The 26,250-nt window shown below is 33.2% G+C and overlaps 1 protein-coding gene across 13 annotated transcripts; it reads left to right on the top strand.

Moving 5' to 3' along the window:
• The first annotated feature begins 1,343 nt into the window (after positions 1–1,343).
• On the top strand, positions 1,344–15,313 carry LOC145317083 (uncharacterized). 13 transcript variants are annotated; one of them, XM_080157979.1, is made up of 19 exons: positions 1,344–1,581; positions 2,104–2,148; positions 2,532–2,586; positions 3,874–3,932; positions 4,144–4,219; positions 4,896–4,942; positions 5,546–5,737; positions 5,843–5,939; positions 6,537–6,628; positions 7,140–7,196; positions 7,407–8,437; positions 8,784–8,870; positions 9,549–9,577; positions 10,543–10,712; positions 11,540–11,588; positions 11,863–11,933; positions 12,959–13,049; positions 13,497–13,788; positions 15,202–15,313. In XM_080157979.1, the coding sequence occupies exons 1-18, from the start codon at positions 1,538–1,540 to the stop codon at positions 13,581–13,583; spliced, it is 2,379 nt and encodes a 792-aa protein (XP_080014105.1). In that variant the 5' UTR covers positions 1,344–1,537; the 3' UTR covers positions 13,584–13,788; positions 15,202–15,313. The 13 variants fall into 13 exon arrangements, with proteins under 13 accessions (XP_080014105.1, XP_080014103.1, XP_080014102.1 ...); XM_080157977.1 differs by having other exon boundaries at positions 15,181–15,313; XM_080157976.1 differs by having other exon boundaries at positions 15,167–15,313.
• The last annotated feature ends 10,937 nt before the right edge of the window (positions 15,314–26,250 follow it).

Below are 26,250 nucleotides of genomic sequence, written 5' to 3'. Positions count from 1 at the left end.
GTTTTGTGGTGGGGGGGGGGGGGGGGTGATAAGGTTAAATTATCTTCTGTACTTTTTTTTCGAAGATGCTTTCTAGCTCCCTTCCTTTCGGTCATTGCTGGGTGGGGAGAAGGGATGGGGGAGAAGGAATGGGGGAGAAGAGATAGGGGGAAGAGATGGGGGATATAAATGGGAAATAGGGATGGCGGAAGGGATGGGGAAGTAGGGATAAGGACTAGAAGGCCCGTAATCAAATAATCCCACCCCTTAAAACGCCCTTATTTAAAATTATTATATATAATCAAAATGCCCCCCCTCGGGGCACTTTGATTTAGGGGGGGGGGGGGGCAAAATTTTACAAAATCTTCAAAATGCCCCCCCCCTAGACAAAGTGCTTCGCACGCCACTGTATGAAATATTTCAATTTCAAAAGTGGACTCTTTAATTTTTTTTATCACATATTTTACCTTTTTTTGCATAAAGGAGAAGGGACTTAAAACAGAGGTCCTAGTCGTAGATGTCATACTTAGAGTCCAACTATCATATATTATATATTTTTTTCTCAACTTATGCAGTAGAGTTCGCTTCATTTAGATCAGAGCTGTATTTGAGGATAAAAATATCCATTTTTGGGTGTCCATTAAGTTGCTGTGGTAATTGTAAATATTTGGAAACTATATTACAAAATAATTTTAAATAAAAATTTGACAACCCTGGATATTCAAATTTTTAGATCATCCGGCCGCATCGGTTGCCGTTGGTAAGTGCGTGGTCTAGTGAGCTGTCGTCAATAATGTTATGTCTTTCTTGTCGTTAATTAAATTTAAATGACTAATGTTCTACGAATTAAAATTATATTAAATTATTGTATTTTATTGTAAAATTATGAAGTAAACATTTAGTAGCACTTAAAAATATTTTCAGCTATCGAGAGGGCATTGAAGGCGGTTCGATTAATTGACAAAAGATCTAGTCTAAAACACTTTCATCACTCATAAAGTCACTATCGCGCTTCCACTGGCAGAATTTTACTCTTTCAAATTATTAATTATACATATCCCCCCCCCCCCCCCCACGAGAACTTTTTTTACAATTAGGTAACATGGCTAGGCGCGATCGGCAGGCCAGGAAGGGGGGGGGGGGGGGCGTTGCGGTTATAGACATTATTTTATTACCTAGTTTAAAAAATTCCTATCAGGATTATTACCGTAAAATCTGATAAATAAGGAAGTCCATTAGTGTCAAAATAAAAAGTAATGGACAAAACAAATGTCCGACAATTTTTATAACTGATGTTCATTGTGTATTTATAAAATTAAACCCATAGCTAAGACAAGCTTTTTAAGTTTGAAACAACGAATATTGCATTTAGTAGTGTACTATATCAATCAACTTCAGTTCGTCCGACTGTGACGCCTATGAGTAAAATGTGAATTTCTTGGGTGTTATTGAGGATGAACTGTTTTTTTATTGTGAAGTTTGCCTGAAAATTTAGCTCAACTTTTATTTCAGTAACCTTTTTGGGGCATTAATTAAATACTGAAACAACAATCCTAAAATGGATATTGACTTGGAACTTACAATTACCAAAGCCTGCTTACGGTAAGAATGTTACTATTCTACTAGCATAAAGATTTATTAATAACAATTAAAGTATTTAAACATTTACACCACCCCACCAGAGGGTTGCTGTATTTTGACCCCCCCCCCCCTCCCTCAACATAAAACTGATTTTCCCTAGTTATTTTGGATTCGTTAAGTTTTAATCTGCGCAATATCTTGGTTAAAGAGGGTGTAGAAGGGTCATCTCAAAAAACGCCTATCTCAGAAAACGCCCATCTCAAAAAACGCCCATCTCAAAAAACGCTCTAAAAATCTCTACTTAAAAATCTGAATTTTATAGGGGATGGGAGGTTGAAATTAAAACTAGACAGGGAGATGGGGTTATTCCACACCAGAACTAGAGTGCTTGGGTCTTAAGGTTTCATGATGCTAAATATTATTTTTAATATCTTAATATCAGCATATAATTAGAAGGAATTTAAGGTTTTCCTTTTAAATTAAACATAAAATTAATAGACACAAACACACACATACATCTATAAAACATGATTATATTTCAAGTGCTGTGCTACAATCTGAGCGAGACTGGATCATAAATGGACTGAGGTAAAGCAACGTGAATTCTCGCAAGATTAATATTTGCATTACCTAAATTTTACAAAATTAAAGTTGACTATGCACGAACGAGAGTAAGTTCTGTTTAAGAACCCCTAAAAGAAATAAGTTTCACCATAGTGTTATATGAAATATTATTGTTAGGCGATTTTTGACGAAATATTATCAAATGTTGAGTTCAGAGTGTAAAATGAAATAACATGACAAAACATCATCAAATTATGTAAAGCGCAAAAGTACTGTTTATATAATATTTCTTTTTTTTTCTAGCTTTCTCGGTTGTTTAAGTATGCACTTTTTTTTCATCGAATCTCTTAAATCGATCCCTCTTCTATACAAATCAAAATTACTACTTTAAATATATTTATTGTTAGAAAAAGACAGCTCGAGATTGAATACAGGAAGGAGAATGGATATCTGAATTTCCAGGTAAAAACTACACCAGCATCATTCTAAATTTTCAAGCACTGCACTGTATTGCATTCAGAGCAACCCCCCCCCCCCCCTCCCTCCTCTGATACCAAACTAATATGTAAAAAGATGTCCATTAGGGTGGGTCGATTTTGGACATTTTTTTTCTGAGGCCAAAGCGGGGATCTGCACTCAATTTATATAGATATAATACACCTCTGGATGATTTAAAATTTATCCTAAGTCTTAAAACCGCTGACGACCAGACATTCAATTGTATAGCTATTTGTAAATGGGAGTAAAAAATTTATTGAATCAGAACTATGGCTTCATGGTGCTCCCTGGAAATGCCTTGGGGAGCTGAGTCAGGAACTTTTGTCCGTTTCAAAATATCTCGTTCCTAGCCTGAGAAAATCTTAAAAACCTCAACAAATTGAACAATTCTCAATAAACATTAAAATTTTTTGTTTTTTTAGTGATTTCTAAGGCTAGGAACGAGATATTTTGAAACGGACAAAAGTTCCTGATTCAGCTCCTCAAGGCCTTTCCAGGGAGCACCATGAAGCCATAGTTCTGATTCAAAAAAAATTTTGAATGTCGTCTTTGCATACTAATAAGTAATGAATTATATTTTTAAGTGGTCGTGTTCTAAAACTCAATTTTTTAAAATTCTTTTTCGGTCAGAAATGTTTTTAGGGTTAAATTTATCTGTTGCATATCCCCGCTTTGTCTAATTCCGATATGAACCCACCCTAATGTCCATGCCAAAATGCGCTATATGCACAATGCACATGTTAAGCTTTGATTGCATGATAACCTTTGTTTGGGTCATTATCTTGACTGGGCATGTTAATGAGTTTCCTCTTTTGTTTTTACAAATAATGCCAATTGTTTGTTGGAAATCTATTAAACGTTTCTGGACTCGAACTCGACTCTTCTCACTGCACTGTATTAAGTGATAGCTTTGATATTTACTGTAATGCCGAGTTCCGAATAAAGTGGGAGGTAGGTTGTGCTAAAATTCCGTAAAGTTGCGAGTTTTAAGGCTTAAAAACAGTCGAACGATAATATTCACTAAATATGTGCATTTCTACTACAGACAAAAATAATAGTGAAAAATATTTAGTGAATATTATCGTTCTACTACTGTTTTAAAGCCTTAAAGCTCACACTTCTACGAATTTTAGCACAACCTACCTCCCCCTTTCTCCCTCCGGCCCCCCGTTCACAAAATTATTTTCGATCAATGCTGATTATTTTAAACCATAACAAACCAAACTAAATGCTTTCTTATTATATTTGTAGAAGTTTGGATGCTCTTCACTTCTCGAGTTTCTAAGGCAAAAATGTAGAGATGCCGTAAGGTGAGGCTTATTTTCATTAATTGCAATTTTAATACATTTTGGGTCACTCTCGGTTGTGCTAGAAAGGCCAGACAACACTCAATACCCCTTAACAAAAGAAATTTTGTATGCACACCTTAAGTTTTAGACGCGTCTAGACGGACTAAGGGACTTTATTCCACTTTGTATTATATAGAAGACAAGTAACTTTTTTGTTTGTTTAATGTTTTAGAGTAGTACTAGATCACAACAACAACGATGACTTCTTGGTTCTGCCAGTGTCGGATGCTAATACAAAGCACATTGAGGTTATTTTTAAAAAGTTTTCATATCAACCAAAAAAATTTATGAAAAGATTCTTATAGGGAATTACAAGTTATTTCATGGGATCCTCGACTAAAGGGGGAGGGAGAGAAAAAAAAAATAGAGAATACGGAAAATATTTTATATTTTATTTCCATTTTTCCACCTCTTTGGCCGGGGGAAAAACTAGGGGGGGGGGGATAGGTTTTTTTTTGCAACAGGGGAAAAAATTAATCTTGTGCAGTATATCCGAGTTTTATTTTAATTCCTTCGTTTATAAAAATCTCCTTTACAGTATTAATATAAAAGGGGTAGTTCCATGAACTGCTCTTATGTGTTAATGTACTAATATAGAATATGAAAAATAGAGTTTTTGTAAAATGTAAAGATATACAAAAGGAAAAACAAACTCTTACCTGCACGCCGTTTTTAGGAATCTAGAATTTGTGCAATTTGTAATAATAAAAGTTTATATTTCAACACAAAGTGTTGTCAGAATATTAATACTCAATATTAAAGTGAATATCAAATAACAAGGGATTGCCATTAATAAAAAAAAAATTAATTGCATGTCATATACCTAGGTAATGCTTGAAAAAATACCGGAAACAATGATTTTTAGCTGGAATGCATTACGTGGATGGCCTATGAATGTATTATTTAATCACGTTTCCTATTTAGTCGCTCCAACTTAAAACCAAGAAAAAGATGAGAAAGCCTGCTAAGAGGTATTTGATCATTATTTAAAGCTTTTAATGAAATATTTTTTACAATAAATTAGATTTTAATATTAATTCACCTTTCCTTATTTAGTACAAGTAAAGAATTTTGTGTTTAAAGCTAACTAGCCAAAAATGTAGAATTTGCTGTTAGTTGTCAAATGCATGTTTAAAGTCTAAAAGGAAATATATTCCGTGCTTTGGAACAACACAGCTAAATAGTTTAGCGGATTTCTGGTCGTGAGATTCGCTCACCGATGTTATACTACATTATAGACTTGAAAGAGGAAGGGGAGAGATTTTTTTATTTATTTTAATCTTTTTTTAATTTTATTATGATATTACCTTACTTAAAATTTTTTATTTATTTATATAACTAGTGATTGTGCTGCTAGCATCGAGGAGCTACGTATTCGAAAGATTAAGCAAAGTAGGAAAATAGTCTGAAACCAAGCTTAGATATAAGAATCAAATAGCCTAAAACTATCCAAGGACCTATAAGAAGCTTGCACAAATGAAAAAATCAATCTGTTCAGTAGTTATCGAAATTTTAAGCTACATACAAAAAACCCTTATTTCTTTGTCTTTAAATAATAAGATTTTTAATTTTAGTTACGCGTACGCTGTTAACCATACAAAAAGATATGTTAGCAAGCCCAGCTTTGGTAGGAAACCTATGCCAACATTGTATCCAACAAAACCGGTTTTTACAAGTAGACCTAAGCCAACGTCTTATCCAACAAAACCGATGGTTACAAGTAAACCTAAGCCAAAAGAAATACCTGTTTGGACTGATACATCGTTGTAAGTACTTCTTTTTTTCATTAACCAATAAATTCTTAAAATTAAATCCTTTTTGCGGTAAACTATCTAAAAGTTGTAGGTAAATTAAGAGTTATTACTTTTTAGGAACAATCTTAAAGAAACCACGAGCTCCTGGGAGGTATATGGACGATATGTTCGCTCAATTCTGGTTAATAAACCTAATGGGATCTTGACTTCAGATGTAAGTACCTTTATTACCCTTTGTTTATTCTTGCTCTTTTGAATTCAGTAAAAATTCGGCCCATTTGGTAGCTTGAATTTCTTATTTGCAATACAATCTCGCAACCTACCACATGGAAGGGATTAATACTATTATGCTTGATTTTAGTTAGTCCTTTTTATAAGATAAATAGGTAAAAAATGTTCCCCCGCAGGATTAGTTAGAAGGGTAAAACTTTAAAAAAAATAACATGGTCACAAATGATTCCAAAGCGCCTAATTCGGCGAGCAATGTAAAAACAAAACAAAATTTTTCGCACCGGAAAACGGTGATTAATGGTGGACGCGGTGGTCCCGCCGCCGTTTTTATAAAAGATACTAAAACTTGGGGTAATTATTGACCCAACCAAAAAGGTTTTACTCAATATTCTCTAAAACTAAGGGAGTAGCACCCAAAATAAAATTGCTGGTATAATGTCGCGTTGCGAGTCACCACCCCCCCCCCCGCCCTACCTCTTTTCTCTTCTTTTATGATCAAGATGTGAATATTATGTTGGCTATTATGGTATTTATTCTACAAATGTATTTTTAAAGATGCTCAATATTTTCAATAAAAAAGGTTGAGCGAGAATATGGTAAGAAGTTTAGAGAAAAATTACCCAAAGACTGGGTGGATCAGCTAGAACAAAGAGTTCTGCAAATCAAACAAGAGTTAGTATCTTTTAAATAGTAAAGCTACTCTTTAAATCACTTTGTCCTTGGTACTTAACTTTCCTACTCTATTAGTTACAGGGGTGTATATTCTGCACAAGATTTATTTTTTTTCCCCTGCTACAAAATTTTGTATTTTTTTTCCCCCCCTAGATTTTTCTTAAATAGTAGGGGGGGAAATAGAAAAATATTTAAAGAACTCTATATTTTATTTATTTTATCCCTCCTACCACACATTTTTTTAGTTTTTTTAACCAAGGAGGGGGGCGAAATGGAAAAAATGTTTTCAGTTTTCTTAATTTTTACAATTTTTTTCCCTCCAACCACTTATTTTTTATTCCCCCCCCCCCCCCCTGAGCCGGGGATCCCATGCAGAATATACACCCCTGATTAGTTATTGCCCCATCCTGATGTAAAACTTGCCAATTAAGATTATTTTGACCGATATTTTTTGCATGCTTATTGATGTAATCTTTTTCTAAATAAATAACGAATATATTTCAATTTATAGTTTCGGAAATGATTTATTTTCTGTAGCAGTCCTTCCTGATAATCAAAATAATAACAGGTAACCCCTTAGTTATACTTATCTAGTTAGTTTTTTTTTGTAATGTAACATTTTAAGAAAAAATAATCTAATCCTTACCACACACTCGAGAATTCATGATTTCTTAACCGTTCATATCAGAGTCAGAGATATTATGTAAAATACACTTTTACACTATTTTTCTGTTTGCCAGTGCGGTTTAAAACAAATATTCAATTATCCTTAATTTAGGCCGAATGCTGTCAGTGTTGTCAATAAAGCTGCTGCCTCTACTCAAGGTTTTGCTCAAAATTCAAACATTTCCAGAGAGAAAGATTCAAGATCAACTGAACCATCCCAAAATAAACAAAAATATTCTTCACTGGCTTTTACGAAAGAGAGCTCATCTGTTCAGTCATCTTGTCCCGATATCAATTCTAACAATAATATCATTACGATTACGGCAAGTAATGCCGCGAAAAATTCACCAAATTCAATTCCAACCAGAAATGATTCCACGAGAACACATGTAGTTTCTGGAAGTACAGTGCAACCTGGCAATGACGTGGGGAAGATCCCTTCAACTGTCTCCACAGTGACATCGCCAACACACACGATAGTTACTCACCGAGCCCCACTGCAGAATGCTGTAAACAGGTCAACTATGAGGGTACCAGTAAGTGCTGCTTTAACACCACGTGGCCGGGGTCAGTCCAGTCATTTAACCATGCGGGCTCCAGTCAGTTCTCTTCGGAGTCCGCTAAGTAATGCAAGCATTCGGAGTCCAGTTAGTACTTCTTCCTTTAGAGGTCAAGTGAGTCCTGAAACTGATCGGCCTCCAGTCAGTACTCCACCTGTACAAGTTCCGGGTAATTCTCCAACTTTACGTGTTCCAGTCAATCCTCCAACCTCACGAGTTCCAGTCGATTCTCCAGCAGTGCGGGTTCCAGTCTGTTCTCCAACTGTGCGGGCTCCAGTTAGTTCTTCAACCATACTAGGACAAGACAGGCCAACTATTCGGAATTCAACCAGTACATTAACCATACGGGGTCCATCCATTACTCCAACCCTACGGAGACCGTCAAGTACTTCCTTCTTGCGGACTCCAGTCAGTTCACTATGTGCAAGGGGTCCAGTAACTTCTTCAACAAGCACAACGGGAGCTTGTGAACTAAATATTAATCCAAAGATGCAGAGCTCGACTGCCCTGGAATCTTTATCATCAACAACTAAATTTGCTTCAAGTTCTGTTACAAAATCTTCGATTGTTAGCCATAAAAGAGGTAGCGTATTGATTTACTGGCGGTTTTCTCAAATTATGTAGTCTAGCACAAGTATAAAATGTAGTCCGGGGAGGGGGGGGGGGGACATAGGAGGGCTGTTTTTAATACTATTCACCAAAGTTTTATATAAACGTTTTTTATTCGTAGTTAAGCCAAATTTTGGGACTTTCATGGAATTTTGTTAGGCTATTTCATTAAATTGAGTGTTCAAACTTTTAACCACTAATTTTTATCTACAGAGGGGATAATCATTAGGAGTGTTCATAACTTATCGATCATTGTCTTATCCCTTTAGACCCCTGACTGACATGTAGAGCATAGTATAAATAAACATTTAAATATTTAGATAACCGTGATGAGAAAGATACGAATGATGAGAAAGAAGTTATAATCCTGTCCTCTGATGATGAAAGTGTTGAGTGTCTGTCTAAAGGTAAAAAAGATTTTTTTTATTAAGAAATCCCCCCCCTAACACTATCGTAACTAACTAAATAAGAATGACGACATCCAATAAGCAGAGCTTACAAATAAGAAAATTAGACACATCTATAATTAACATATATTAATTGACAACACTATTAATATTTATGAAACTTGGCATAAGTAATCCTTGAAAGGTAGGTATATTTTCCCTTAACTGAACAAAAAAAGTTGGAAAAGTAACGGCTGGCGGCTTAATCGTTTTTAGGTCATTTTCAGGGCAAATTCATCATTTACTACATAGGAATCAACTTTTGAATACTTATTTTTACCTTGTTTTATTTGAATGATACCAATTACCATTTTTTCAATTTTTACCGGCTGTAAGCTGCTGGGAGAGGCCAAGAGTATGCTGTGTAGATAGGTCTTTTACAGTTCTATGGAAAAATAGCCAAAAAACGGCCTAACGGCTGAGCCGCCATCCTTTAGCCGTTACTTTTATTTTTTTTGTTCAATTTAGGGAAAATAGACCTATCAACGAAATTCGGATTCTAAGTGCCATTTGCGCATTGATTACGAGATTGTAGCATTAACCGCCCCCCCATAATAATAAACTGTAATTGTTACAAACAATCCCAAGCATGTTTGATTAAATCATAAATAGAAAAATAAACAATTTTTTTATATTTAGGTTTAAGAAATATTCAAATCACTATCAAGGTAACACATCTATTACTAATCAATATGCATAATTTTTAAGTGGTGAGGTAAAAAAGTGACATTTTTTAACTAAAGTATTTGGAGTAGGTATGCTTTGAAATTGCTTAAAGTGAACAGTAGCTTTCGCATAATTCCGTAAAGGTGTGTATTTTAAGACTTGAAAAAATAGGAGTAGTAAAATTTGGCATAGCGGTTGCTTTAATGGGGTACAACGTAGATTTGACAATTTTGAATCATTTGAGACATTTTTAAAAAAATTTTCTCTATGTATATTTTCTCCTGACACTTTGAATGTTTTTTGGTAGAGTTGGGACATGTTTTTAATATTCAAAGCCAAAAAATCACAAGTGTTCAGCGCAATAAAGGGTAAATAAACTTTATTAGAAAATAATAAGTTTGTCTTAAAATTTGTGTAATTTAGCGAGAAAAATAAAATAAAAAATGGCGGGATATACCGTTTTTAGGCGGCAGCGACGATTTTGCCGCCGTTTCTTCATAGTTCTATGTTGTAGCATAAAAGAGCAACTGCCATACCAAACTTTAGAGTTCTGTTCATATTTTAAAGTCTTAAAACAAACACCTTTGCATAATTCTGCGAGAGCTACCACTTCCTTTGTTATTAAGAACACAAAAGAAATTGCGACAGAAAATCGCAATTTACGACTAATAGCATTAGTTATATAGGTATTAACATTAGATGGTGGTTTTTGGCGGTAGCAGGGTGGCATTACATTTTTTTTAGTTTTACTACTCTAGAGCAACTGTCAACGTAGTTTATTTGGCCCCGAGGGGACGAAGGCTCTTACTAATAAAACTTAGTAGTATTAATTTTATTATTTTTATCTTATTATTCGAATAAAATTGTATTTAATACAGTACGATACATGAATTCTCAGTATGGCTCAGAACCGGTGCCAATCCAGCAGATAATAATAATCGGTTTCTAAGCCATACTTATCATTTAGAACGATATATGTAATAAAACTGACACAAAAGTGGTGAAATACAACCTCACACCAGACATGCCTAATCATATGCAGCAAATTCAGCAAAGATCATCACAAAGCCTCAACAAGAAAAAAGAGAGTTCAGAAGAGAAAGATAGAAAACCAAAGAGTCATGAAAAGAGACCTAGGTTTGATTTTTATTACTTGTAAAAGGACCAGCATTTTAACAAAATTAGATATTTTTCACATCCTTAAAATAAAGTAAAAGGAACTCTGTCTTTGTGTCTGTACTATAGGATCTCGCTAACCGCTGAACCGATATGGTCTTTCTTTATAGTGTAGCTTCGTTTAGGTCCTGTGAAGGTTTATAACACTTTTAGGGAGGGTACCTACACCCTCCCAAATAAATCAAAAATATAACTTCAGCTTTCTAGCGGCCGTAATCGTATAGATACTTTTTAGTAAACAGCTGATCTTGACTAGATTGGAAAGAAGATATTTTACGTGCCTCTAGAGGCGTAGCCGGTAGTCTATCTATAAAAATTCTGACTTTATCTGGATTGACAACAATTTATTTATTCCCTGCTTATAAACTTGTTTCTACAGTTTGAAGATAAGACTATTTGCCTTTTTACTTGTGTTAGCCCCAGGATCTATGGTTTCTGTATTTGATGGTGGATTAGAGTGATAAAACTTCATAAGTCATTACGGGACCAAAATAAAGCTTCACTAAAATAAAGAACTCGGTTTATTTGTTAGTTGAATCTAAACAGAATCATTACAATCCTTTTGCTACACTATAAAGTAGGTTTAGGTTTGAAAGATATCTGAAATTGCAGGATCTAATGGGTTATTCTTAACATAGAAGCTTTATAAATATCTTGGGGTTCCTTTAGTCTATTTTCCTGACCTCCAATCCCCACAAAATAGAGGCATGATTAAGAGTATTTTGAAAAAAACGGGATTTGTAAATATTGAGGTTTCGTGATTTTTAATATATATTTTTTATTTATAGTATTGAGCTGTATTGCCATCCTCATAGTCCATTTAGAAAAAATGATCAGGTTATTTCATATTATTTTTAAAAACAACCAATAAGAACACCATGAAGGAATAATCCGACTGTATTATTGGTTAGAACTAGCATATATTTTGGTACGAAAAGCCGTTATTTTTTTTAAATTCCTCCATTTATGATAACTGATAAGTCACTTACTAAAAGTTGAATTTCTCAGGATAGATCTAGCTTTTAATTTGGACGGTTTATCTTGTCTGGAAGCCTATCTATTGTAAAAAATCTATTAATGTTTCAATATATAATAACTTCTCTACTTACAGGAAAGAAGAAAGAGCAGTTATATTCAACAATCAGTGGATATTAGCAAAAACAAAAGCACAGTCAACAACAGGTTTTTTTTAAAATATGTTTTTTTATGCACTGTCACTCAACGAAAAATTGGACGGTATAAAAATAATTTTTTGTTGTTTAATTAACAATTTAGTAAAGTAATCCGTAGTAGGTTCGTTCGAATCTATTTTTAATTCTAATTAACCTGCAGCTGAATTGTGAAAGGTCATTGCTTGAATTTTAGTCAAAACCGCGTCATAATTAATGACTGCTCAATTGTACCAGTTTTCTTATGTTTTCCAGAAGTGCGAATTTTATAGTCGAGTTAGGAAAATTTCCTTCAACCCGAAAAATGTCTAGCTCCTAATGATAATGTATATTCTCAATGCTAACAACAAAATATCCTTATTTAAGATAAAAAAAAGATATTAGCTGAATAGCTTAGACTGTGTGCCAGCAAAGTTTACAGTCCATTGTTCCCTCCCTCGTTATTATATATTATCAATCGGTTATTAAACAAGCTAATACTCTAGGACAATTGTCTGTTTATCTGAAATAAGGTTGGCAATCCGAAATCCGTCCAAGTTTTGAACTATTTTTGGACCCAGAATTCGAATCCGCAATTCAAATTGCGGATTCGGATTGTTAATTTTTATGACTTTTATTAGAACTTAACAAAATTAATTTAAAATGTGGCAAACAAAAACCAAAAAAGTATTTTATTGTTTCTTAACTACTAGTAAAATGGGTGGTAGCATCCAAAGTTTTTATGTATATTATTTTAACAGTTGCTTTTCATGCTTATTTTAGGTTAGGTTAAGTAAGGGTTAAAAATGGCCATTTTTAGGGGCTAGAATTTTTATTTATTAAAAGACCTTATATTGCTAGAATCCGCAATCCATCCCGAAAATCCGAATATCCATAATCCGAAAACCCGTAATCCAAGAAGAAAACAAGAATCCGCAATCCACGGATTAATCCGCTTTTTTAGAGGTGCGGATTTTTGTAAGAATCCGATCGGAATCCGCCTAAAAAAAATGGGTAGATTGCCAACCCTAATCTAAAATATGATATATTTTTGTTCAGGGAGGAAGACTGCGTGTGTAAATCTCGAGCGTCCCTGTATTTCTGCCATACCTGCACTAATTTCTTTCCCAGGGCAAAAGAACGATGCGTGGTAAGTTTTTAAAGAGGACTTTCCATGAATGGTATATGTCTTGAACAAAGAAAGAGTTTTTAAAAATATTAATGAATTCGTAAATAATTTCCTGTCTGGCTTCGAAACCGTTAAAAACGGATTGAATCCTTTTATTTTTATTTTACTATCCGCGGAAAGCTGTCTATAAAACTTTGCAATAAGAAGATATGATATTTCATTCGAAAATATACTGGTATTTTTTTAGATAAGGTAAGATTCTGTCGATGTTTTGATTCCTTAATAAAAACCATAAAAAAGTAGGATGGTATTAACTATTAGGTCACATCTTCAAAAACATTTTAATCCGTCTGAGAAAATCTCGTATTCACCAAATTAGGTCACACAGACGGGCATCTGAAAATAGAGAGTAGCATTGCTGTTAAAGTAATATTTTAAAATTCTTTCAAATAAAATAAATATATTTAGGTGCATCCAATGAAATTCTACGAGAAATCTTTTTGTCCCGAGTGCCTTTCAATGGATCTTGAAGAGTTGAGAGAAGCTAAATATTAAAATGAACGGGTAACGTTACATGAATTAAAATATATATACCTTGTAAGTTTTTTGTAACGATTTATGGCTCTATGTCGTCCTACTTTGATTATATATGGCCTTATTTTTATCGAAAATTGTTGTTAAAAATGTACAGAATTCCACTTATGAATGTATTTCCATTTTGTATACTCAAGAAAAATTATCGCAAATTCAAAGTATATAGGTATAAAACTTCATTAATTTTTTTTGTCTTAGAATTGTTTAATTTATTGGCCTAAAAAACCAAAGATAACATTTAATGAAAATTATTTACTTCTAATGTTGCATTATTTTTTTTAATGTCTGATTTTTTTTTATCCTATAATTTTTATTTTGGAATCTTAGGGGATAAGACAATTGCCGATAAATTGATATACATCCCCAATGATGATTAATGATACCCAAAATTACGCCTTCTGTAGTTTACAATTAGTGGTTAAAACTAGGCACTGTTGCGTGGCCAGATGAAAATATTCTTACTTTTCAATTCTTTACAACTTTGCTTTTATGGAGTCTTTCATAAAACGTCTCTATATATGATTCATTTAAGGCTGAAATTCCGTGACCTTTGCAAAGCAACTGATAAAAATGGCCCTTGATTAACTCCCTTCAGGAGTGGTTTTATGAAGAACTTTATTAAAGCAAACTTGTTCATCATTTTAAATCAATAATCTTTGTTTTTCTTGTCATGATTGTTCGGTAACTCCTAGGGGATGAAAATTGAACTTAAAATTTTCAAATCTATATGTTTCAAAAATTAGATTTAGTTGGATTTTAAAATTAGCAAAGGGTGTTATTAGACATACTTACTGATACAATTGCTAAGTAATTTTTGCCTAACACTAAAATAAACTTTTTTCATCTGGCCACGCAGCAGTGTAGGGTTGGGCCGGATATCCTACTTGATAGCCGGTAAATTTCAATATCCGGCTGGATACCGGATATCCGGCTGGATGTCCGGAAATATACCTAATCTTTTATATTCTAGTTCAAAAATCCTTACTTTTTATCCTAATATATAAAGTAGTAAGCGTTTTTTGTCAGTCCCGAAGGATCTCGCTAACCGCTGAACCGATATTGTTCTCCTTTACACAGAAGCTTCTTATAGGTCCTGGGAAGGTTTTAAACTATTTTTGGAGAGGGTGTCTTCACCAACCCCCCCACCCCCCAAAAAATATTTTTTAAACTTTTTTGAAACTCAAATTTAAAATGGGATAAGGTCGACTTTTCCCCTTCTTACAGTGCCCCTAGAGGCTTCTAGGGGGCGTAGCCGCTAGTATTTTAATATTTGAATAAAAACTAGTGTCCTTTTTTCATCTAATTTGCTACCACTGCTAAGAAGTTAATTTTATTTAAAGAATAAAGTTATGTTAATATCAACTAACATTTTTTCGAGCAAGGACAGTGATTCTGACAAACCATTCTAATTAAAAATTTCCCCTACAAGCCACTTCCTTATTAACCCCCCCCCCCCCCCCCGTCTTATCCACTCATCTTCTATAATTTTTTTATAGCACAAGTGGCGTTCTAATTTTTAATGGAATTAATTTGTTGAATCACAGTCCCTGTTTTTTAGTAGAAATTACTAATTTAATAGTTTTTCCTGTTTTGATTACCCAATTTTTCAATTCTGTTTACTCCTGTATTAATTGTAATATGTGTTTTTTTGTACCTATGCTTCATTGTAGTCAATATATGGTTGAATTCAATATTTGTACGTTTTTGCAAAGGATTTACCATTTTCTAACGTAGAACCTTTGAGATTGTTAAGTTAAGAAACTTGCACGATATATATTTGAACGGTAAAATGTCTATTGGGATACCTATCAATTTGTGTACAACAAGCGTGACAATGACAATATTCATAAAGTAGAAGTGTACCATATTATTTAGAGATCAGACAAACTAACATTATTATATATTGAGTTTCGATGCTTTTAATTGATCTAACTCATAATTCTAACTTAAGTACAGGATCTTTCATAAAGAACACTTAAGATTTATTTTGCTTATTAATATATTGATAAATATATGAATTGGCTTACATAGTGAAATTGTATTGGATTTAATTTTATAAAGTTGCTTCTTACTTAGATTTATTGAAGGTTGGTTCTTAAGATGTTAGCCATGAGATAATACCAGCAGATAGTTAGTCATAATATTTATGTGATCTAGAGGACTTTAAACCTTAAAACCAGGGTTTAACAGCTGAATATGTCCAGGGCGGCCTGGCCGCTGAAGTATGAAGAAAATATAGACTCGATTGTGGCAGGTTGTTTCAGTCACTATTTATGGCAGTTGCATATTGTCCAAAATAATGCTGCGGTTAATCACAAAATTGTGCGTCTGTAAGCGGCTGCCAAGTCCCGTAAAAAAAGCCACCTTGGGTTGTGCAGTGAGGACTTTTTAAAAAGTTAATTGATATGCACATATTCCTAGAATTGAATACGGATGCCCATCTCACCACATATGGTCACACGTATTGGTTTTACATTTTTTTCGAGTAGTTTTTCTAACCTTTCACATAAGTGTATGCTATCAGTTACTTTTCTACTTGATTTCAATTTCCCACTAAAATATTTTTATTGGCTTTTAGATTCTACGTAATTGACAATAGTTTGCAGTCATTTTGAAGCACACGCTGTCGTTGCGTTCTCAATTGTAGTTTTTCGTCTAAATTATTTATCTAACTTATTTTACAGTTAATAGATCTAAAGAATGTCCAAATTTTACTTCAATCCCCTAAGGGGCTAAATTTCCCCTACGTGACCCAATTTAAAATGTAGTCAGACTTATCTGCAGGTTAATCACAAATTGACGAGTAAAAATGGAATATTCTGAAGAAGAAAAAAACTATTAACTCTTCAACTTTTTAGTATTTTGTGGTAACACTCGCAAGCAGGTGTTAATTCATTTTAACAGAATTTAGAATTTTCAGATCTGTAAGTGTTAATAATCTTCTTCAGCACTTTGTTCTGCAAAAGTCTTGTTAGTACAAGTGGAAAATTTTAAATTCACAAAAAATATTAGTTTTATATTTATAAATTTATTTTTGGTTACTTAAGGAGTAGGGGAAGCTAGGACTTTTGAAAAATTAGTTTAGAGTTCTTATACCAGGTTCTTCTGCGGGTTAGATACTTGCCCCTTCCCAGTGTGAGGTATATACATCAATTACACAACACCAAACCAAATTCATTTTCACCCCGGGAATCAACGTAAAACTAGGACAAAAAAAGTTTCAACTTTTACCTTCATTTTCACACTTTTTTATAATATTTATAGCAGATTTATCAGAATTTAGGTTATTTAGGGAGGGGGGGGGGGGAGGGGAGTTAATGCAACCATTTCGTAATCAATGCGCAAATGGCACTTAGAATCCGAATTTCAGAATGAAATTTGGAATAAATCCTTGGTAGGTCTATTTTAATCGAATACAAAAATGGAAAAGTAAAGGCCGGTTCAGCCGTTTTTTGTCATTTTTAGGGCAAAATTATCGATAAAAACACCAATAAACTTTTTTAAAATTTCTAATGCCGGCTACTTAACAGCTAGAACCGAATAAAAACGGCTGGTAGAAGCTATGAAATACCAAGAGTATTATTTTAATACCAAAAAATGCACAAATATTCAAAAAGTTGATTCCTACATAATTAATGATGGATTTTTTCAGTAAAAAAGGACCTAAAAACAAAGGTTGTTAAACAAAGGGGTGAAGGAAGCGAAAATTGACTTTGACTCACTTAAGGTCGTAAATTTATTATCAAACAGGGGACTTGCACAAAAAAATTTAGCCCTCTAGCTCTAATAGGAACTGAGATAATAGGGGGGGCGTTGAACGCTAGGGCTTCGGTCTGTTGATGGGTACAATCATAAGTAAATGGAGATTACGTAAAATATGATTTTATTCATGGACTTTATTACATAATCAAGCTAAGCCGTGCTATCCATGACAATTTTTGTCCTCGTTTGAATTAATATTAAGATTTATGATCCTAGAGGGTAAAATATTTTATCCATAGCTAAGTAAAGTGTAATGATTAATTGAAATATTTCAAGAATTTACATTTTTTATTCAAAATGATTTTTTTCAACGAGAAACTTTCACCTCATATCACTTACACTATCGGACTTCAAAAATTAAGCCTTGTGATAACCTTACACTCAAAGTTAGGTTATTCTGAGTAAAGGGTAGTCCCACAGGGGTTAGGCACAAACAAAAAAATACCCCATTTTTCTCAATTTATATTTTAAAAAGTTCCATTCCTGCAGTTATATTTCTGCGAATAGTATTCGATAATAACTTAAAGAGAGGGGTAGGTTCCTGGTAGAATCCGTAAAGGTGTGTGTTTTAAGGCTTAAAAATAGTAGTAGAACGATAATATTCACTAAATGTGTGTATTTCTTATTGAAAAGAACTATAGACAAAAAAAAATTTAAGAAGTTAACATAAATTTTTATCGTTCTACTACTGTTTTTTACTTATAACACATAACCTTTACGGATTTTACCAGAAACCTACCCCTCTCTTTGTATTTAATAATCTTGTTACAAAATAAATATTTTAAAATAAAAAAATCACGAAACCTTGAATACAAAATACTAGGTTATTATATTTTGATTTGCGTTATAATCTTTAGACTTAATTTTCAAAGAAACTTTTATTCTATCCAGTCTCTAGTAAATCTCTAAAATTTAAAATGGTCGACTAAATATTTCAAATTTTATACAGGGAGGGAAGGGACATTAGACTGTTTATTACACTAGTCTCCAAAGTTATAGAATAACGTTTTCTTACTCGTTGACTTAACAACTTTGGAGACTTACTGAAATTTGATTGGTTTTATATGTGTCTAAACTTTTAACCCCTAATTGCAATCTACAGAAGATTGAATTTTAAATATCATCATTTGGGATGTACATCAATATTTCGGCCTTTGTATTATCTCTTTAGATCCATGGGTTTTATGTTTTTAAATTTTGTTTTGTTTATTTACTTTAAAGTTGGGTATCCACTATATAACCCGAATTGTATTTGTAGCCCCAGGGGGGTTTTTAATCTTTAAACAAATGTCCCTGTTTTCCTGTTATATTAGCCTGGTTCAGCAGAAATATAAAAAAAACTATATGTGGTATGGTATAATATAAAGTAGTAAGGTTTTATGTCTAAAGCCAAAGATCTCGGAAATTTCTCCTCAAAATTAATTGTACTCCTCAGGGAAGTGTTCATAAATGTCTCTGGGTGGTTTTATTCTATATTCCTGACCTCCATCGACCTCACCTAGAGACAAGGGGCAAAGCAACTAGTATAATATAAAGCTTTGAATAACAAGGATGACAACATTCATAAAAGTGAAGCTCAAAATATCAGACCATCTAGAAAGAAACATAAACAATTATAAATTAGGTGTTAAAATATATGTATGTACATCTTGTAGATAGTGGAGGTATCAAAATAGTTGTAAACCTTACCTGGACCTATAAGCAGCTTCATCCTTCTATGAATGTAAAGAAGAATCTTATCCACTGACAAACAAGCGTCCTGTTACTTTTATAAAAGGATTAATATATTTGTATTACTTTACCAAGCTAATTCAAAAATATAAAGAATGTCATTGCTAGGAAAAAGGGAAAAGGAAATTGAAGATAAATTAATTTCGATAAAGTTTACTTTAGTCTTTAGATTAGGAAAAGGATAGGGTTGGGCTGGATATCCGGCCATTTTTAATATCTGGCCGGATACTGAAAATTGAAACTATCTGTATATCCGGCTAATTTCTAATGCCGGATATCCGGTAATTTGCAGGGTATCGAGCGATGGCCACATATCCGGTATCCGGCCAAAAAAGGATCTGGCACAACCATAGAAAAGAAAATATAAAATTATCTATCATTAACCTATTTCCTAGTCCCTGGTTTTATCCTTCATTTGTAGAATATATTTTGCAGGATAATTACTTAATTTTGCAACGTAAACACAGTCAGGAGTTTGAATTCATTAATTACAATAAAATTATGAGTCTCATTTAAGATCTCGGCTATTGCTGGTCATTTTAAGGTGTGCTTTATTAATATAATGGAGTGTTTTTAAGCCATTTTCTTGCCCTCCTCCCTCTCTAGAGGATAGGGGTAAAACAACTAGTAGTCTTATATAGTTGACATAAATTTTGTTTACCTAAGGAACTTAAAATATTTTTTTTATAGATTCGCAGTTCATATGGAAGTAAAAAGTTTTTTTATGAAGAAAAAATATAACCACACTATTTTACAATAATAAACTCAAATTCGTCACTACAACATGAGATAGATGGTAGGAGGAAGGCCTCATAACTTGGTAATTTGTTTTTATGATAGTTTTTACTTTTAATGAGAGAGGCATGTTAATTGTTATTACAATCATAAGGGAGAACTAAAATATATCTTTTCTTGACAAAAACTAAAATTAAGATTAAAACTATAACATATTTCGGAATAATAATGCTTTTAAAAATTTATTGTTTTTTTTTTGCAAATAATTATTAAAGTATGTGACCTAATTTTGTCGGAAGTATTAATAGTTTTGTTTGTATAATTTGGGAAGTGGGGAGATCGCTTATAGCCTTGTAAAACAAGGAGGAGACAATCCATAAAAACGAAGAAGCGCTTAAAATCAGATATTAGGAATGTCACATTTTGAAGTTGGAAAATAAATTTCTATGCTAAAATGAAATATTTTGTACCATGGATCATGAGATGTTTTACTTTTAAGAAAGTGTCTAATTGCATTAATATTATTTAAAAAAAAACAAATTAAGAGATTGATTGTCATATTAAAAAATCTAATAATAAACATAGATGGAAGTACACTTTCTACCTTATTGTTACAGGAATCCAAATCTGAGTCGTCTTTACTATGAAACTTTTCTCCCCAAAAACACAAAAACAATTAGCTTAAATTACCAAAAGTTTTTCAAATTAATTAAGTTGTTGGTTACATCTGATAGGAATTTAGATACCAAGTTGACGCTGTAACATGAACAGACAGACGAATCCTAAATGTAGAAAAGTTTTGCCTTTGCATAATATGTTTGTTACTTTTTTAGTTTCCTGTATTGTTATTTCTTTAAACATACTTGTTTTTATAAATACATGGCATTTTTAGCAGCATAATTACCCTACAAGTGTCTATGATGTATGTTCTTTTGTAATGGTTGGTTAAGCTCTATTGTCTTTAAATATTTATTTACTAATTAACGACGATCTAATGAAGATGTTGTATGCTCGGGTTTTTTGTATGGCTCGGTTCTGGTTTTAATCCCCCTAGGGGCCAACAAAACTTAAATCAATCTTATAGTTTTTTTTTGTTTGATTAGCCATAGTTTCTTAGGGTTTGGACCTAAGACTCCTGGAGTATGTTGAGACACTTTTGTATAGCCACCAGGGCCAGCTTAAGCTCCACGTTCAAGTATGACTTGACACGCTGTCTCATGAGAGCTCCTCGTTATTACCTCACCCTCGCCGGTTTTGAGTATGGCAGGTGTCCCAGATTAAGTCACCGTAATGAATGACGCTCTCCTCAGAGGAGCCTGGGATTAAGGGAAGTGATGGTATTATACACTTGATTATTAGGCATCCAAACTACCTAACAATCTCCCTTACAACGCAATCTTATAGTTTTCCATTCTGCTATCCGAGAAAAGCTACCGAATATGCGATGTGATTACTTACAACTACCTTTTACGGGCGAGGCTACTGTAACGTAAGGTCCAACAATCAACAAGGACAAATAATGGAAACCAAATATCTCCTTTCAGTCCAAACACCTTTTGTATTAGGTCAAATACAGACAACCAACCCTTTGATCGTGTGACCTTTATCTGGAAGTCCTAACACTGCATAGTAACGTATTTACAACTGTTTTGGGGAAGGGCAACCCCCCCAATAATCTTCAACAATAAACATTTTGGATCAATGTATTAATAAGAAAACCTTATAGGCTGGTAAACTGCTGGTCTTACAGCCAACGCTTGTTAATCACTAGAACCGAATTCTACAAATTATCTGGAATAATTAACTGAACAAGAAATTATGCGAAATTGGTTTGTTTTGTTGCAGTTTGCAATTGCATGGCAATGTACTATTCCTGCATTTAGCCATAATCATCAGAATTTAAAGTTGATGGAAATAAAACTTTTTTTTCTTCGTATTTTTGACTTAAAAAGATATTTATAAACATAAAACTGATATTTTATAACTTACATTTACAATGTATAAACACACCATTCCAGAAATTCTGGTCTAATTAATAAGGCTGCTGATAGGTAGTAGCAGAGATGATCTCGGGGGCCATCAAAATCATCTAGAATCCAGGTTGTCATACACTACAACCATTTTCATGGAATCATTATTTTCATTGCTTAAAAATAGTTATGTACATTAATGACAGATTTATTTAAGTTTAAACACTAGGTGCGTGCTAGGAAGAGTTATAGGCAGGTGTCTAAACATAAGCGAAAGCTAAATATGTTCTTTTTTATAAGCATTTTCCATCGCTTTAAGAGGGCGGCTAGAGAGGTCGACCCATAATTTGCTTATTAACACAAAGTCAAAAAGTGTTTAAATATGCATGGAGCAAAAAAAATAAACTTTGCTTTTGAGTTTAGAATGGCTACTCTATAGTACAGGAACACTGTTAATATGCCCATGTGATGAGAGAGAAGATGAGGGTAAGAAGGGCATAACTAAATGAGAAGGGAGTCAACTGATAATATCTTGGTATCCATGCAAAAAAAAAACATAGAATGAAAAGAGCTTAATTAGCCATCTTATTTATTTACGAATTTTAACCAAAAACGCTCAAATTTTATGTTATGAAGAAAATAGAAAAATACTTAAATTTTTTAGGTGTTTAATAAGAAATTTTGCTTAACATAAAGTTGAACTGATTTGTGAGAACATCGAAGATGGTAGGATAGAATAATAATAAATGGTATAGGGTATGAAGTAGGAAGATGGGGTTAATTGGCACTACCATGCAATTATGAGTAAGTGCCTCAGTAAGATCCCTTTAATTGGTAAGTGGACCGAACATCCCTTCCTCCTTTTAAAAATCTATTAATCTGTATAATCCTTACCCCACAGAGGATTCTTCAGCTGTCATTTACCTATCCTAATTTTCAAAGAATCCAAAATTAAAGGGGTATTTAAAAAGTGCTCCATTTACGATTGGTGAAAATTAGTCTGGTGCCAGTGAATGCAAAGTAATTTTTTGGAAATTCCTTAGATTTTTAAACATTGAAGCAGGTGTCTATAGCACTCATTTTTAGTTAAATTGCCAAAGCTGGAACTGATAACTAGGCAATAGATGATCATATTTAGCAGGCATTTGTTAATTTAATTTTTCGCATGCCCTTTATTTCATGATTTTTTAATCTGCATGTCGAGTGGTTCGACCCTTGGAATATTTAGACCACTGAGCTTGATTTTGGCATTATTAACGGGCTTCAAATATTCAAGAACATAGTTAGAAAAATGCTATATTATTCATCTACATCGAAAAGCTTTTTTATTTATTTTCTTATAATTAATTTTACTGTTCTTTTTCTCCCAAAAAATATCTTTTGCTCGTTATTGTTGCATTGCTTGACATATATAATATCTTTTTCTCCAATTGATTAATAATTTTTTAGTCTTATAAATAAAATGATAATTCAATCAATTTTATTTTGATATTAAAACTACCATAGTTGTCAAAAATAAAATAACAAATTGAAGGTTTCTGTCAGACAGATCCCACGATTTAATCAAGAGATATTTCATACATTACAAGTTATTAAATCATAATTCTTATAATCATCTCAAATTCAAGAAATTTATACGAAAGTAATGAAATTAATGACATCATATTTCGTTTCTCTTAAGGCTATGCAGCCACTAATATTTAGCTAGCCGCAACTGTCCGGACAAGTTTTTTGGATTCTCATTGGGTAGCTGCAAGCCCGTTGCTTTTGTTTATTCTAGTGCCGCAGCTACGAACAGCTAACTAATTATTGTCTTATTGCTATGTAAATTAATGAATCAAGACTAAGCAATACACAGATATGGCTCAGTGGTTTAACGTCCGCTTATCTGATGGGGAGGTGTCGGGTTCGAGTCCCCAGACCGCATCAATACTAAAGATGTAAAAATTAGTACCTACTGCTGCTCTTTCAGGCGTTAGAGATTTGGAGTAAGAGTAGGGGGGAAGCCTTAGCCCTAAATCAGGTATGCATGGGTGGTCCTTGGCATGGTACACTAACTTTGCTCAGTCATAGGTTGACTGAAAAGTCCCTGTGGACTAGCATTGTGTAGTAGCTAGCTAGTGTGTTAGTAGCGTTTGTTAGTTCATATACTAGGAGTCACCCTTAAATACTAGGTTGACTGAAAAGCCCCTAGGATTTGATGTGACTTCATTGTGTCGTTGTCGAAACAGCGCCACGTCCTGTGCCTTGGTTGCATTAAAAGTCGCAATAATATCGTGACAAAAATCACGAAACCTTAACTCACCATCCATAAGGTTGAAGTGTAAATTACCCACAAGACCTAATTAAAGTGTCAAGGGAAATGATGGGAAGGATGCAAACTCGAATCCGCGTCATACCAAAGACATTAAAAATGGTACCTACCTGCTCTGTTTGGCACAGGACATCAAAGAGTTTGAGTAGGGGGGATGCCTTGGCCCCAAACAGGCGCAACTCACTACCATGCACAGTTAGGATCTCAAGACAAAGATCGTGCAATCAAAGGGTTGGTTGTCTGCAATGTACTGTACTACGGGTATGAGGTGAAGGACCAAGAGTCTGGCCTTGAGTTGACAAGTTGACTGTTCAGTCCAGGTGCAACTCACCCACACGACATTAACAAATTAACATTAACAAGCAATACTGTTAAGAATATAACCACAAAAACAGGCAGCCGAACAAGATAAATGGTAATAATATTTACATATGTAGAGGGAAGCTCTGTGCCTTTACAAAAAATGACGTAATACAACGCAAATGACCAATTATAGGCAAATATACAGACTAAATTACCAATGACAGGCCAGTAAACATTTTAATTGACCAATGGTAGGCCATTTTGACGTCATTTTTTATAGGCACTATAAAAGCTTCATGTATAGGATTAATGAAAAATAATTTTAATACCCTGCAAAGATTTTAACATGATGAATCGAATTTTATCTTTTTAGGTAAATTCAACTTTTAAATGTGTCCATATTTTTATTAATCAGTACCTTAAACATTTACATTAGTATCAAAAGATTTAAGTTAGATTTGTATACCTTACTATAAAAACATTGAATGTGTAAAAATAAAGTAGTCAATATTTCCTTTATAGTGTTTCAAGGTCACTTCTACCAATTACTGTCACATATTTAATATTTTTAAAATATGAGAATCAATTAAAATACATTTATACATATAGTTGATACATTTCTGTTCTTTATGCTATTTTTTCAATCCTTATAATAAAGTAACAGGATGTCTGTTTGTACAGAAGATCTCGCTAACCACTGAACCGATATAATTCTCCTTTTCTCATAGGTCCTGGGAAGATTTTTGCCTATTTTAGGGGAGGGCACTACCACCCTCCCAAAAGAAATTGCCCCTAGAAAGAAAAAAATTTTATCTTTCAAAACTAAAATTGAAAATAAAGGGCATGGTTAATAACATTTGATGGACCTTTAACAAACTTCAAAGAGTGGTATAGCTAAACAAGCCAAGTTATAAGAGTAAAATAAAGTAAAAATACAGCCAAAACACCATTTCCGTTTTAGATATTTTAGGAACAGAGATTAGACAAACATCCTTGTACTATAAACCATATGTTAAAAAGCCCATTGTACATGCCTGTATCATTTTATTTTTGACCAGTTTCACTTTTTTGTTTCCTCCTTATAATCTTTGTATAATCTGTCCAGTTGAATAGGCTGCTAATTAGGGCGATGAGGGGGGGACAATCAAGGCATCTTCGGTAGCAAAGCTACTCTTCAATTAGTGTTTAATCTGTAGGTTTTGCAGACAGAGGGGGGGAATAGGACAATTCATGACTCAAAATTTACTTTTGATTAAATTTAGATATTTTAGTTACAAACCAGCAGTGTCCTTACTTTTTCAACAATTTAATCTACAGAAGAAATAATTATATTTATAAATTTTGGGTATTCATATCAATCTATCGTTTATTGTCCTCTCCCTGAAGTTTTGGCTGTATATGAATAAAAAATGTATTGAAAAATTCAATTGCAATGAGAATAAAATAGACTTTCAGTTTATAGTATCTTTCAGTTCTATTACAAGTATCGTTCACGTTCTTGGTTTATCCAACATATTTGCTTCATACGCTACTGTAAAATGTTATAAAAAGTTAGATCAGATCATAGAATAGCAAAGATTTTATCTACTTTTTTTTACGACATATACATTATATGTACTGTACATTTCATATAGAAAGTTTTGTATGTTTGAACAGCAACCTTTATCGGTTATGACGTTTTTTGAATTCCCTTTTTTGAGGAAATATCTGCTAGTTGTTGTCTGTTTAAAAGGATTTAATATTACTTGGATCTTACACCAGATTCTCTTGTACTCTAATAAAGTGAAACTTGTAGCTGGCTAAAATAATGATC

This window comes from Acartia tonsa, chromosome 4, assembly GCF_053477335.1.
Source record: "Acartia tonsa isolate MP-2025a chromosome 4, ASM5347733v1, whole genome shotgun sequence".
Classification (NCBI taxonomy): Eukaryota; Metazoa; Arthropoda; class Copepoda; order Calanoida; family Acartiidae; genus Acartia; species Acartia tonsa.
Note: the sequence above shows the minus strand (reverse complement) of the source record. Positions and strands in the feature narration are given on the sequence as shown.

Bases quoted from the DNA above. Each gene is read 5' to 3' on its own strand.
- LOC145317083 (XM_080157979.1), top strand. From the start codon at position 1,538: ATGGATATTGACTTGGAACTTACAATTACCAAAGCCTGCTTACG. The intron at 2,149-2,531 runs GTAAAGCAACGT...ATTTATTGTTAG, and splicing joins TGGATCATAAATGGACTGAG to AAAAAGACAGCTCGAGATTG. The intron at 13,050-13,496 runs GTAAGTTTTTAA...AAATATATTTAG, and splicing joins GGGCAAAAGAACGATGCGTG to GTGCATCCAATGAAATTCTA.